This window comes from Tachysurus fulvidraco, chromosome 10 (assembly GCF_022655615.1).
Source record: "Tachysurus fulvidraco isolate hzauxx_2018 chromosome 10, HZAU_PFXX_2.0, whole genome shotgun sequence".
Classification (NCBI taxonomy): domain Eukaryota; kingdom Metazoa; phylum Chordata; class Actinopteri; order Siluriformes; family Bagridae; genus Tachysurus; species Tachysurus fulvidraco.
In genome coordinates this window covers 10,472,792-10,486,318 of record NC_062527.1, presented here as the reverse complement: position 1 = coordinate 10,486,318, position 13,527 = coordinate 10,472,792, and the positions used below count along the sequence as shown (strand labels likewise).

General features: G+C 37.4%; 3 protein-coding genes across 7 annotated transcripts; 2 read left to right on the top strand and 1 right to left on the bottom strand.

The window, feature by feature from the left end:
* Nucleotides 1–235: 235 nt before the first annotated feature.
* On the top strand, nt 236–1,965 carry snx20 (sorting nexin 20). 4 transcript variants are annotated; one of them, XM_027173027.2, is made up of 4 exons: nt 236–415; nt 738–861; nt 950–1,092; nt 1,232–1,965. In XM_027173027.2, the coding sequence occupies exons 2-4, from the start codon at nt 765–767 to the stop codon at nt 1,898–1,900; spliced, it is 909 nt and encodes a 302-aa protein (XP_027028828.1). In that variant the 5' UTR covers nt 236–415; nt 738–764; the 3' UTR covers nt 1,901–1,965. The 4 variants fall into 4 exon arrangements, with proteins under 4 accessions (XP_027028828.1, XP_027028823.1, XP_027028825.1 ...); XM_027173022.2 differs by having other exon boundaries at nt 236–482; XM_027173024.2 differs by having other exon boundaries at nt 236–514.
* Nucleotides 1,966–2,361: 396 nt separating this feature from the next.
* On the top strand, nt 2,362–5,805 carry mphosph6 (M-phase phosphoprotein 6). Its single transcript, XM_027172955.2, has 5 exons — nt 2,362–2,604; nt 2,908–3,020; nt 4,412–4,502; nt 5,288–5,397; nt 5,499–5,805. Exons 1-5 carry the CDS (start codon nt 2,554–2,556, stop codon nt 5,632–5,634), a joined length of 501 nt encoding a protein of 166 aa, XP_027028756.1. The 5' UTR covers nt 2,362–2,553; the 3' UTR covers nt 5,635–5,805.
* Nucleotides 5,806–5,843: 38 nt separating this feature from the next.
* Nucleotides 5,844–12,948, bottom strand: hsd17b2 (hydroxysteroid (17-beta) dehydrogenase 2). Of its 2 annotated transcripts, none has more exons than XM_027172954.2 (6): nt 12,848–12,948; nt 8,300–8,582; nt 7,673–7,885; nt 7,142–7,327; nt 6,489–6,626; nt 5,844–6,380 (listed from the first exon to the last, which is right to left on the bottom strand). In XM_027172954.2, exons 1-6 carry the CDS (start codon nt 12,848–12,850, stop codon nt 6,037–6,039), a joined length of 1,167 nt encoding a protein of 388 aa, XP_027028755.1. In that variant the 5' UTR covers nt 12,851–12,948; the 3' UTR covers nt 5,844–6,036. The 2 variants fall into 2 exon arrangements, with proteins under 2 accessions (XP_027028755.1, XP_047676011.1); XM_047820055.1 differs by lacking the exon at nt 12,848–12,948 and adding an exon at nt 11,078–11,095.
* Between the last annotated feature and the right edge of the window lie 579 nt (nt 12,949–13,527).

Genomic DNA, 13,527 nt, shown 5'->3' with positions numbered 1-13,527 from the left:
CTGCAACACCAACAACAACAAACAACATGTCTTTTTCCATGTCTTCCCATGGATTGTTACTGGAAAATTTTCAAATCTTAATAAAATAGCTTAAAAACGTTTAAAATCTTAGTTAAATATGAGAGATTTTTTGGTTGGTTAAGAAACAAACAAACAAATAAACAAACATAAAAGACAATGATGACATGGTTGTATTAATGAAAGCTATGAAGAACAGAGACCCTCCTACTTTTTGGTTTCAGTTCCTCTTGAGATAATGTTTAACAGGTTATTTTTACACCACTGGCTCTTTTTGCTCCAAATCTGAAGAAATATTTCCGTAGATTTAGTTACAACTCTACCGTGTTTTCAGTAAATTTAAACTGATTTGATTTTTTAAAAAAACGACATGTTTTAACCCAGGGTCTTCACACAGGTAACTGAGTTTTCTTCAACTGGTTTATTTTTGTTGAACTACTACAGACTACAAGGAAGAGAGAACGGTAAATTTCCATTCTGTTTTCAGCATGATACAGTAAGTACTGATCAGACCACTTCCTCCACATCTGTCAACTACAACCTGAAAATTAAGAGGTGCTGCATGTCACAGCAGATTTATATGCATCATTTCAATGTGTTTTTCTCAGCTTTGCAGTTAGAAATTCTTCTCTGAGAAGTATATGAATATTTGTACAGTGTAGCACCATGTATATTGTTTCATGTGTAATGTATAATGACAGATGAATCTTCTACTTTAGAAGAAGTAAAGAGAAAATGTTGTGAACATGGATTCTGACTCTCAGCTACTCAACTCGAGGAATGGTCATGAAACCGGGCAATGTTTTAGCACTGAGCAAGTAGAGCAGACACCATTTGATACAGGTCAGTTCTGTCTGCTGCACAGGATGTGAATGCATACATGACAGACTAAAGGTCCATATTTAAAAAACTCTGTGTTTTCTACATGCAGATGCAGGTGTCAGTGCCTCCTGTCTCACTACAGCAGAGCTTCAGCAGCATTGGAGGGCAGTAAAACAAGAGATTAGGCCTGTCAAGCTGTTGTTTCAGATCCCATCTACCCGTACGATAGAACACATAACATCCAGATATGTGGTGAGTTAAGCAATTCACTGTGCATGGTTATCAATATCTCTTGTAATACTATGTGTGTGTATTGTGGTTTTCATATCACTATTTGTATGAGAGCATCATGCTGGTTTATCATCATTTGTTTACTTGACCTTTCTCTCAGGTGTATCAGATAATAATGATCAGATCGGGGAGTTATGATTGTAAGCATGTGACCATCGAGCGCCGCTACTCAGAGTTCCTCCACCTGCACCATGAGCTCCTTCAGGACTTCAATGAGGAGCTTGAGGATGTCACCTTGCCCAAAAAGAGACTGACGGGAAACTTCTCAGAAGAGAACATCAACGAAAGGCGTGTGACTCTCTGTGACTATCTGACCCAGCTGTACTCTCGGAGCTACATCCGCCGCTCGCCTGCTTTTATAGCATTCTTCACTCACACTGAGCTTAAGACTGCCTATGATCTGTTGCGTGGAGGCCAGTATTCTCATGCCCTAGAGGTCCTGCAGAATGCACTTGTGCTCCAGGAGAAACTGTGTTCTCATAATTTGTCCTTGCTCGTGCCAACACTGTGTGCACTGCTGGTGTGCCAGCGAGACCTCGAGGATTTCCACACAGCTTTCCAGACTGGTCACAGGGCATTGCCAGGAGTAAGGCGCTATGGACTGCACAGATATCGTACACCGCTGCTGGAGGCCATGGTCGATCTGGGGTATAAATTACAGCACCCTGTGGCTCAGTTACAAGAGGAGCTCATTAGAGTTCAAAACTCACCACATGGACCTGAGTCAAAAATGTCATTAAAACAACTTGTGGTGCAAGAGTTTACATAAACATATATTTCATTAAAATGTCCATAAAAATGAATTTAACTTCATTAAAATGTCCTCATACTGAACTTGTGTGTCAGTGTCACTCTGATTATCATGTATGCAGGCAACATGACTTTTTGTGAGTGAAAAGGTTATTTAATGTGTGTGGGTATTTTTTTCTTACTGTGAATCCAGGACTGAAAAAAAGAGACAATAAAAGTTAGGAAATAAGACAATTGGTATTAAATAAAGAGTGAAATTGAAATAAAATCTCACTCACCATCACAGGCAAAATATTTCAAACAAGTTAATATTACAATGTTCTGAAACAATGAAAAGCTTATATTCGCTTATATTTTAAAGCATTTTAGAAAGCATAATCATTAAAAAAGAAGGATAGAAAGAAAAAAGTAAAATCATACACTCAAGTTTCTTTTCAATCATTGATGCATCAGGCATGAGTAGCCGCTGCACAATCGACTTTGCGATTAATTGTGTCTTACCGAGGTCTCTTGCGCATGCGAAATATGTCTATTTCGGTGCGCGTGGAGCTTGTTTACGAGATTCTGTTAGCTAGATGTTAGCTAGCATTAGCATTTGGGAAATAAAAGCAGTTGTGGGTTTTGTTTTGTTTTGTTTCACAGCTAGTACATTTTTAACAAGAACCTGATAAAATGGCAAACGACGGCTCAACAAAACTGTCTAAAAATCTTTTACGGATGAAAGTAAGTGTTGTTTTCTCTCTAACTCCATCACAGACATGTAAAGTAAAGTAGAAGGAAGGAAAGAACCACAATAAGTGGTTATAACATCAGTAACACAATAACATCAAATAGTAGGATTTGTAGTTTGCACAATGAAACAAACCCCCTATAGTCAAGATATAGAAACATTAATCTTGTAAGGTTTTAACTGGGGTCAATTTTCCATAAATGTCATATCTGACTAAATACATTTGCAGTGAAGTTTTGATTTAAGAGGTTTGTTGTCGAGCTGCATTGCAGACTTTACTAACACTTTCTCTATAGTTCATGCAAAGAGGCCTTGATGCAGAGGTAAAGAAACAACTCGAGGAGGAAGAAAGGAGGATTATAAACGACGAACATTGGTATTTGGACCTTCCTGAGCTTAAAGCAAAAGAGTAAGATTTTAAAATCTTTCTGAGGTTATGATTATGACATTATATTTCAGGGATTTAATGGAGAAAGGCTGGGATTTAAAAGGCGGTGAAGCAATACTGATTTCATGAGTGTAAATAATGATGTAGAAGCATCATTAACTGTGATGTATGGAAGTGATGTTTAGGCAGTCAGGTGAAATCCTATATGAAGTTATGTGATATATTATTAAAGGTATACTTGATTGAGAATATAAGCGAAACAATAGCAAAACAAGTAGCGCAAGGAAAAGGTCAGAGACCTGGATGATTGTAGAACTGAACTTTAAAAAGAGAAAATCATGGGTATTAACATCGAGAACCATTGAGATATATATCACACACACATCATTTGAACAATATTGTAAGATTCAACTAAACAAATGAAAGCAAAAGTCTTTTTTTTTAATGATCTGTAAAATGTAATTAAAAAATCAAATTTCCTTTGAGGAAAAAGTAAGGCCACCCCTGCATTTATTTGTACTTAAAAGGGATAAAATGACCTAAAATCGTATCACGTCAGGTGCAAATTATTAGAACATTGTTAGAGCATTTTGAAGAAGGCTTGCCTTATTAAAACCTCAGATATTTAGTTTGCTTTGCTCTTAATTGTTGAAGAGAGAGGTATCACTAAGTGATAGTGATTGTTATTGTTTACATGCAATTACATTACTTTACTACAAGTACAAATTAAAACTAGATTTGTAAAGTTCGTCTCGACAAACTTTGATGTTGGCTTTGACGGTGCAAGTATTCGCAAAGGCCGGTGCTTTTTTGAGGCGATTGGACAGGAAGATTGTGAAAGCTACTGGATCACTAGGGTGACAATACTTTTGGAGGCGAGCGGACATGAGCATGTGACATGATCCGAATACCCATCAGGCAGTTCCACTTATTGTGCTGAGTGTTTTGATATATGACACGTTAATGTTGTGCAAACTTTTAATTTTTTCATGTGACTACCCCACATGAACTGCCCTACGTGACGTGACTAGAATACCCGTGGGGCAGTTTCCCCCATTGTGCTGAGTGTTTTGATATGTCACATGTCCAGGTTGTGCAAATTTTTAATTTTCACGTGATGTGACCAGAATACCCGTGGGGCAGTTCCCCTCATTGTGCTGTGTTTTGATTAGAACATTCTCATATATATATATATATATATATATATATATATATATATATATATATATATATATATATTTATTTATATTCTTTTTTTTCCTAGAAAATTACAAAGATTGTAATGTGTGGTGATTTAAAATTCTGTAAAATAACATGAATCCCTGCTTGTATGTTTTCATATATTGATTTATATTAATAGACTATATTGTTGCCCGTTAACAACAACTGAATTGTGCATGTGCTTTATGTAGGAGCTTCATTGTTGAAGAAAGAAGTTATGTCCCTTGTGAAGACTTGGTTTATGGGAGGATGTCATTTAAGGGATTCAATCCTGATGTTGAGGTAAATGACTGTAACTCTTCTCTTAACAGGGTTTCCACAGGGTCATAAAAAGTCATAAATTTAACTAAGAATTTAAGGCCATAAAAAGACAAAAACCTCCGGATTTTCCCTACAAGGTCATAAAAAACATTTAGCCACATCTTAAATTGATATGCTCGTCCATTAATTTGTTCTTCAATCAAAATGCACTCACGGCGGCAATGGCATTCGTTTCGCCTGTTGTAGTTCTGTATGAGGAATCTGGGTGGTATCACACTGGTCTCACAGCGTTCCAGAACTACAAGGTCCATGCGGTAGCATACAGACTTGTCGGAAGGACTTTCACAGAAACCCGCGCAAACTCCGAACATACTGTATCATACTGAGTCACTGCTTAGTTTAATTGAAATCACCCTGGCTATCACAATGGGAAAATGTACAGTACCTTTAACGATCTGTGGCTCGAAGACGGTGCGTTTAGTAGCTGGCTCAAGCCTATTGCACCCTGTGTAAGAAGACGTTGGAGATGTCTAGTTTAGGCATAAAAGCCTTGAAGTCGCATGCAAAGTCAGAAAAGCATATGGTTGCTAAAATAATAAAGACTTTTGAAAGGAATTTTAATGACTGAAGTTTCATTTATCGTAATTTGTGTAGGTCATAAATTCAAATCATTATGGTCATAAAAAGGTCTTAAAAAGTCTTAAATTTGACTGATTAAACACTGCAGAAACCCTGTTTTAAGTTCTATTCATATTTTCTGCTAATATTATAGTGTCTTCTTTACCATCTGATTGAATCCTTAATAGAAGCTGATGGTTTTAATGAACGCTCCCAAAGAAGAGGATGATGAAGAGGCGGAGGAGAAGGATATGAGTCGAATGGACACAGATATTACAGATGAGGAGATGGCCCTGAGGTATGCATAAGAAAATATTTAACATTGGTTTTGCATTGACCATTTCAAATAGCTTCATGGTTACTATGCACATTGTAATTGAAAAACATTTTCACTTATAGATATGGAAGCCTGGTTGAAAGCATGAAAAGAAAATTTGCAAAAAAAAGGGACCGCACATCTCAGAAGAATGAGGATGTCAACCATGATGTTGGAGAGACAAAACCCAAGAAAGTTTTTTTAAAGCCTCAGGATTAAGGCATTTTAATAGGCTTTATAAATTGTGTGTGTGGTGTGTTTTATAAATACTTGCACACACTTTGGACTGAGTGTTTTTAATTTCTTTATATTCTGTGAAAAAATGTGCTGTAAAATGGCAGCAAAATTGATGTACATCTTTATTTTTTAAATGAATGAGTATATTATGAACACTGTAATGTGTTTTTTTATTATTATTATTATTATTATTTCACAATTTGTGGCCACTCATGAGATGGGATAGTTTTGGGTGCTTGTACAAGATTTGTATTCTGGAGACATGTAAATAATTTGTGTTGCTCCTGAAGTGCAGAACTAAAGGAAAACATACGATCTTAAAATAACTATTTACACCAATCATCCTGTTCTAATTAGTTTCAAGTTTCAATCAGTTTGAAGTGTTCATCTTTTGGAAGCCAGGGCTGCTGGACAGAGCCTGCCATATGTAAATATTTGTGCAAAAATGGCATCAAACATCCATGTAGGGCAGATCCTTTGCAGGAACGGAAATGCCCAGGCCATGCGTCCTGGGTGATAAAAGGCCCATGGCTTTTCTGAGAGTAATGCGTGTTGTATATCATCTAGAACTGGCCTGAAATCAGTACAGCTTTGAGCAGTCAAATTACTTAAATGCTGATGCATAGAGCAGATGTACTCTTCTCCATATGCATCTATTACCGCTAGGGGCTGGGTGCTGAGGATCTCCTTTTCAATTTTACTCCATTCTTCTTGATTGCCTAAAATATCTGATACACAATATGAGTAAAAATGTAAACATGAAAATTCATGGACACAATTTCATGGGGCATGGTGGAAATACACTAAACTGTAAAAATGTCTGGTTCAGTTCTTACTTGTCTTGAAGGCCCCTGGCTGAACAATGGCCACTTTTACACCCCATTTGGACATTTCCTGTCTCAGAGCTCCGTAGTAAGAAATCACAGCTGCCTTAGATGCACCATATGCAGAAAAACCAGGGAAGGGAACTTCTCCTGGGAAAGTGCATTCAAATAAACATTTACATATTGCAGAATGCATGAATGGAATGATGGTTAGATTAAAGTGAATAGTTTGTATTTACTGACAGACTATTTAAACTTTGTCTACTTAATCAATGCAATGAACAAAAAGTTCTTGTTCAAAAGAGCAAGACAAGTTAAATGGAATGAAAGAAAATCATTTGAAAATCAAACTACAGATAAACACAATCATTAAACCACCAAACCAGACAATATTGAATATACTGGGCTGTTTTCTGATGTTACTTCACAATGTTCATAATCTAAAATCATGCTAACAAGACCAAGAATGTCCAGACACAAAGTCATGCTGGTAACTAAATCTTATTCAGCATGTTATTTTTTAGAGAAGATTAAGATTACAAGAAATAGATAAAAGCAAAAAAAAAAAAAAAAAAAAACTCTTTATATACCTTCATTGGACATGATGCTACAAGCATAAGTGAAGTAATGGCATTGCAATTTACAGAGTAGAAAACACAACATACCTGACACACTGGATACACACACAACCCTTCCTTTTGCTTGTCTTAACAAAGGCAGGAAAACTTTGGTCACCTCCACACCAGCAATAAAATTCACATTCAGGATTTTTCTTAATATTCTCATTGGAAGAAGTTCTCCATCACATATATGTCCCAGCACGCCTGCATTGTTCACCAGTCCCCAAAGACCTGTCCAAAGGGAAGAGCTCATTCTTTAGTGTATTGTTTCAGATAACCTACAGCACCTTCATTTTAAATATTATTTACAATTTCATAGTAGTTTTTACTTTGGCTATTACTCATCAATATTTCATTTTAAAATATTGATGCCAAACAAATGCAAATTTTGGAAAAACTGGCATTTATTTATATCTCTTTGAAATATTTGTTTGGAAAGTTTATAGTTAATGTTGTGTAGTTAGTACAGTAGGTGACAAAACAGGCTTTACCAGTGTTACACGATTTTTCTCTCAGGTTTTGATAAGCGATTACCCACATAACAAGTACTGACATCTAGTACACACTGTACAATACCTGACTCTCCTATTTGACTTTTGATAAGTTTATGAACTTCAGAGATTTGGTTGATGTTTGTGATATCCATCTGTAGGATGGTAAGCAGTGAAGATGAAACTTCCCTGAGGTTCTGTGCACCAGGTCCAAACTCCTCCAGCACTCCAGCATATACCTTCATCCCAGCTTTGTCCAGGATTTTAGCAAGCTCATGGCCAAAACCAGTGTCACAACCTGTTTCACACACACACACACACACACACACACACACACACACACACACGCACACGCACGCGCACGCGCACGCGCACGCACACGCACACGCACACACATACACACACGCACACACACACACACACACACTTTTGTGGCTGTTCTGTTCTATGCAAAATGTTCAATTGCATAGGACAATTGCATGAAAAATTTACACAGCTAAATTGACTCGAATCCAGAAGAAATTTAGGAGCCTGAATGCCTGAGAGTTTCACTGTCAACTGTACATTACATTTTTTTTTTATTTACATTGAAGCATGTCCATAAAATCCATATATAAGTTTATACTCCCTATATTAGTTTTCAACTTTTTTGCAGTTCACAGCTACCTAATACAGAAGTCCAAGCAGTGTTCTAAATGGTAAAACGCATTACCTGTAATGAGCACGGCTTTGCCTTGTACAGGCAACCTGAACTCTTTTCTTCCTGCACTGAAGTGGATCACACAGCAGCCACAGCAGACACTGAGCAGTATCACTGCCACACTTCCATTCGATATCCAATAACTCAGCATCACCTCCACCACCACAAGCCCCACTGACCATGACAAGTGACTTCTACTCCATCCCACCATCAGCAGAGCGCCACTGGTAGCGACAATCAACATGCACAGCCAGAGCTCCATTTCACTTGCCTCCATTCTCACCAGCACACCTGGCTAAGGAAGAGAAACTGCCTTGTGACATAAAATAAGGTGCAATGATTCACAGGCAGCCTTCTCTTTCCTTAACCTTTTACATAGACGTACTATCTCATACAAGCCACACCCTACACACAGCCAAGGAAATCTCAAATCTGCCTTTTTGATTTGAGCAAGTACAGATAGGGTTTGCTGGCTGGAACCTGTCATCTTATCAAGTCTTACAAAAAACATACGCAACCAGGTTTTCATTAACAAATACCTGAAGCATAAAGCTCAAACTGCAAAAAAGGTTCTCATCTGAACCACATAGATTGGTTAATTTTAATGGAATTTAAATGTGCTTTTAGTGCATTTAGAATATCCTGAAAGTGCAATAATAAACGATTACAGTGCAATTAAAATGTTCACTCTGATATCACCATATATCTGTCATGTATTTAAATACATACACTATAATCAACATACTATATGCAAAGCCAGGGCCGTCGCTAGTGGGGTGAAAGGTTCAATTCAATTCAATTCAAGTTTATTTGTATAGTGCTTTTTACAATAGACATTGTCTCAAAGCAGCTTTACAGAACATAAACATAGAGCAGAAGGTAAACATAACTAATGATAAAGGAAATAACGAATAATAAAAGTAAAAGAATTGACAGAATAAAAAAATTCAAGATTATTATTAAATATATATATAGTTCACAATCTGTATGTATTTATCCCCCTATGAGCAAGTCTGAGGTGACTCAGGCAGCAGTGGCAAGGAAAAACTCCCTTAAATTAGTAAAGGAAGAAACCTTGAGAGGAACCGGACTCAAGGGGGACCCATCCTCATATGGGTGACACTGGGGTGTGATTGTAATATACAGTCAGATAAATGTTGTACTGGTGTAAGGATCATGGACTTCGGAACTCCTTAGTATCACAGAGTCTAACTGGAGATGTCTCAGGATTCTTAGAGTCGGCCTCGGCTTAGTGGACGTCCAAAGGCTACGTCCCACAGAGGACGTTGGGAGCTGCTACAATATCTGGATGCCTCGGGATGGGTACAAAGAGAGAAGCAGTGGAAAGGGATTAACATATCTGCTGTTCATAAAAATGTGCTGGTCTGATGTACTGGTGCATGATACTTTAGGATGTATTATGTGTACGCCTGACTAAAGAGATGAGTTTTAAATCTACATTTAAACTGGGAAAGTGTGTCTGAACACTATCAGGAAGACTATTCCAAAGTTTGGGAGCTAAATAAGAAAAGAAAACGCTCTACCACTTTTAGTAGACTTAGATATTCTGGGAACTAGCAGAAGTCCTGAGTTTTGTGATCTCAGAGAGCGTGAAGGATTGTAACGTGTTAGAAGACTAGTTAGATACATGGGAGCTAAGCTATTAAGAGCCTTGTTTGTAATCAATTCTAAACTTAACAGGTAGCCAGTGTAGAGATGATAAAATTGGGGTTATATGGTCATACTTTCTTGTCCTAGTGAGAACTCTGGCAGCTGCATTTTGGACTAACTGTAACCTATTTATTAAAGATGCAGGACAACCACCTAGTAATGCATTACAATAGTCCAGTCTAGAGGTCATGAATGCATGAACTAGCTTCTCAGCATCACAGACAGACAGGATGTTTCTCAGCTTGGCAATATTTCTAAGGTGGAAGAAGGCTGTTTTGGTAGTATGGGCAATATGATTTTTAAAAGACGAGTTCCTGTCTAATATAACACCCAGGTCTTTCACTGTCGAGCTATTAGCTATTAGTACATCCCTCTAAATGGAAGTTAAGTTGTGAGAGTTTCTGTGCACTGGTTTTTGGACCTATAAGTAGTATTTCTGTCATCAGAGTTTAACAACAGAAAATTGCAGCTCATCCAGTCTTTTATCTCTCTAAGGCATTGAGTTAATTTGGACATTGTGGCTATTTCATCTGGATTTGATGCCCAGGGGCCCCCACAAAATCCAGCAGCTATACTATATAGACCCCTGTTCTGTGAATAATTCTAATATTAATAATAGTCGTATGAAACAGATCTGAATGAAAACCACAGAAACATACAATTTCATATAATAAGTCTTCCAAATATCTGCTCGTCACCCCTCCCTAGTCCGATACGAGGTATTTATTAATTATTCAGTCAATGACAAACATCTGAAGGACCCAATAAATCGTAAGTCCCACCCTAGCTTGTGAAAAGGACCAATCAGTGTTGACGCGGCAGCTGAAGTTAGAGACGAACTTGGTGGAAGAGAAGGAGACTGACGGCTTGAAAATGAGACGAAAACTTCAAAAAAGAGCTGCTGTATCCCAGTCGATCAAGACATTCTTTACGACAGTTTAGTGTTGTCATTTCGGTGCCCGATTTAAACTGCTGCCCTCCGGGTACTGTCAGTTTTTTTTAATTGTTTTTTAATTACCGGCGCGCAAAAGAAAAACTGGATACGAGTCATGACTCATGTCGCACGCATTATATTGTATAAAGCGCTTATACATATAAAAGTAACATGACGTCACTCACCTGTCTGCTGATGATGCCTTTACATAGAGAAAACACGCATCCAACACTGCTCTAGGATGGATAGATTTAAAATATATTATGCAGTACCAAATTATCTTTATTAAAAATTAGTTAGAGGTTTTATTTAATTAATTAATTTATTTTAAAAAATTTCTGGATTTTTGTCAATTTCTTTACAGTATGTTTACTTTTTGATTTATGAATTATCAGACTGATGAGAAACTATTAAATCGCTGGTCTTTATAAAAGATGTTTATATTGGTATTATATATTTATATTGGTTTTACTCAGTGGTGTTGTCTAGTTTGTAAATATAACCCCCCCCCCCTCCCAGCCTCTTACACACTCACTAACGCATAAAAAAATGCATCTACATGTAATTGAGAGCATTATTAAATCCAGTTTATTATAAGCAACAAAAGACAGTCAGCTGATAAAACCTGTGCTCCAGCTCCCATATTCATATAACATTTAAGGCTAACTGTAGCTCTGAAAGGTATAGTTCACCAGAAAATGAAAATTGTGTTATTTCCTCACCCTCAATTTGTTCCAAAACTGTACGAGTTTCTTTCTTCTGTTTAACACAAAAGATGATATTTTGAAAAATAACACAACTTTCATTTTTGGGTGAACTGTACCTTTAAGAGCTACATTTAGCCTTAAATGTTATATGAATATGGGACCTGGAGCACAGGTTTTATCAGCTGTCAATTTTCAATGTACATTTAAGAGTGAACAATAAACATTTGTTCAGTTTCATCACCAACACTCTTTCACTGCAGAATATTACGAACTGAATGAACAGGTAGTTTACAAAGCTTTCCAAATACATTTGTACTCGGGCTGTGGGTGAAATGTCACCCGAAGCTGCTGTAGCTTTAGGCGCAGGCTTCCGAAAACACTCAGAGTGTAGTTTGAGTCTGCTTTCGTAGAGTGTAGTTTGAGTCTGCTTTCGTAGAGTGTAGTTTGAGTCTGCTTTCGTAGAGTGTAGTTTGAGTCTGCTTTCGTAGAGTGTAGTTTGAGTCTGCCTTCTTTTACATTAGTTAGTTAATTCCAAATTTGCGCCAAAAAACACCGCCAAGCAACTGATTTTCCTCCTTGGTAGGTGACGTCAGATCAGGTCACAGGCCACGGAAGCCCCAATGGTCCAAAAATGTTAGTGATTCTCAATCGCAACCACAGTCTGTGTTCGCAACACAGTGCGGGGTGAATTTAAATGAAGCTTCTGTCACAAAACGATATCGTTACGTATCCTCACGCTTTTTACGTGGGTATACGGAAATCCTTGGCCTTTCCTAGTGGGTATACGGAAATCCTTGGCCTTTCCTAGTGGGTATACGGAAATCCTTGGCCTTTCCTAGTGGGTATACGGAAATCCTTGGCCTTTCCTAGTGGGTATACGGAAATCCTTGGCCTTTCCTAGTGGGTATACGGCGAATATCTGCGTATCACGTAGACTACACCACTGGTTTTATTATGTAATAATTGAATTTCTTGACTTTTGTTAGTTTTTTAGGTTAGTTTGGTTAAAACAAAACAAAACATCTAAAATGGCGGAGAATGTACAATAAATTCCCTGACCATGAAGCAAGTAAGACACACAAAGCATGCTACCTCAAGTGGAAAAATCTGAAATATTCTTTGTTAGAAGCAAAAGGAATTGATAGCAGCTTGCAAAAACAAATACAGATGGAAGTTGGAAAAAATAAAACAAAGCAATTCTTGAAAGAATATTAGATGTCACACTTTGTTTAGCATCAAGAAACTTACCATTCAGAGGGACCACAGACATTAGAGCTGTTGGCTCATTATGATCCTTTGCTCAGTGATCATTTGCAAAAAGTGTCAGAGAAGACAGGTGCAAGAGTGACACATTACCTTAGCCCAGAATCACAAAATGAATTTATTGAACTCTGTGGAAAAAAAGTCTTGGAAGAAATATTGAAGGAAAGGGAGAAAACAATTTATTATTCTGTGATTTGTGATACAACTCCTGATATTTCTCACATGGAGCAGAATGTGATTCTTTTAAGATATGTTGCAAACAAGGAGGATGATCAGTTTAGGAGATAATTGAGCGTTTTTTACAGTTCAAAGCGTTCAATGGTAAGACTGGCCGGGAAATATCAGAAATGATACTGAAGACTTTGGAGAAACATTCCATTGATATTTCAGATTGCAGAAGACAAGGGTTTGATAATGGGGCAAATATGTCCGGCAAAGTAAAAGGGGTTCAGGCTGAAATAAAGAAAATAGACCCTCTTGCTACATGTGCCTCACACCCTCTGAATCTTGTTGTTGTACAAGCAGCAGAGTCATGTCCTGATATTTCCACATTTGTTGGCTGTTTGAACCGCTTGTACAATCTCTTTAGTGCTCTTTATCTCTGTTTTGTTATATTTTAAGAAACCCCTATTAGATTACATGTGGGCCTCCATGCTCATATATTG

Coding starts and splice junctions, on each gene's coding strand:
- mphosph6 (XM_027172955.2), top strand. CDS start 2,554: ATGGCAAACGACGGCTCAACAAAACTGTCTAAAAATCTTTTACGGATG. Junction 3,021..4,411: donor CCTGAGCTTAAAGCAAAAGA/GTAAGATTTTAA, acceptor TGCTTTATGTAG/GAGCTTCATTGTTGAAGAAA. Junction 4,503..5,287: donor GATTCAATCCTGATGTTGAG/GTAAATGACTGT, acceptor AATCCTTAATAG/AAGCTGATGGTTTTAATGAA.
- hsd17b2 (XM_027172954.2), bottom strand. Junction 7,886..8,299: donor CAAAGCCGTGCTCATTACAG/GTAATGCGTTTT, acceptor TGTGTGAAACAG/GTTGTGACACTGGTTTTGGC. Junction 7,328..7,672: donor AAGTCAAATAGGAGAGTCAG/GTATTGTACAGT, acceptor CCCTTTGGACAG/GTCTTTGGGGACTGGTGAAC.
- snx20 (XM_027173027.2), top strand. CDS start 765: ATGGATTCTGACTCTCAGCTACTCAACTCGAGGAATGGTCATGAAACC. Junction 862..949: donor GCAGACACCATTTGATACAG/GTCAGTTCTGTC, acceptor TTCTACATGCAG/ATGCAGGTGTCAGTGCCTCC. Junction 1,093..1,231: donor ACATAACATCCAGATATGTG/GTGAGTTAAGCA, acceptor CCTTTCTCTCAG/GTGTATCAGATAATAATGAT.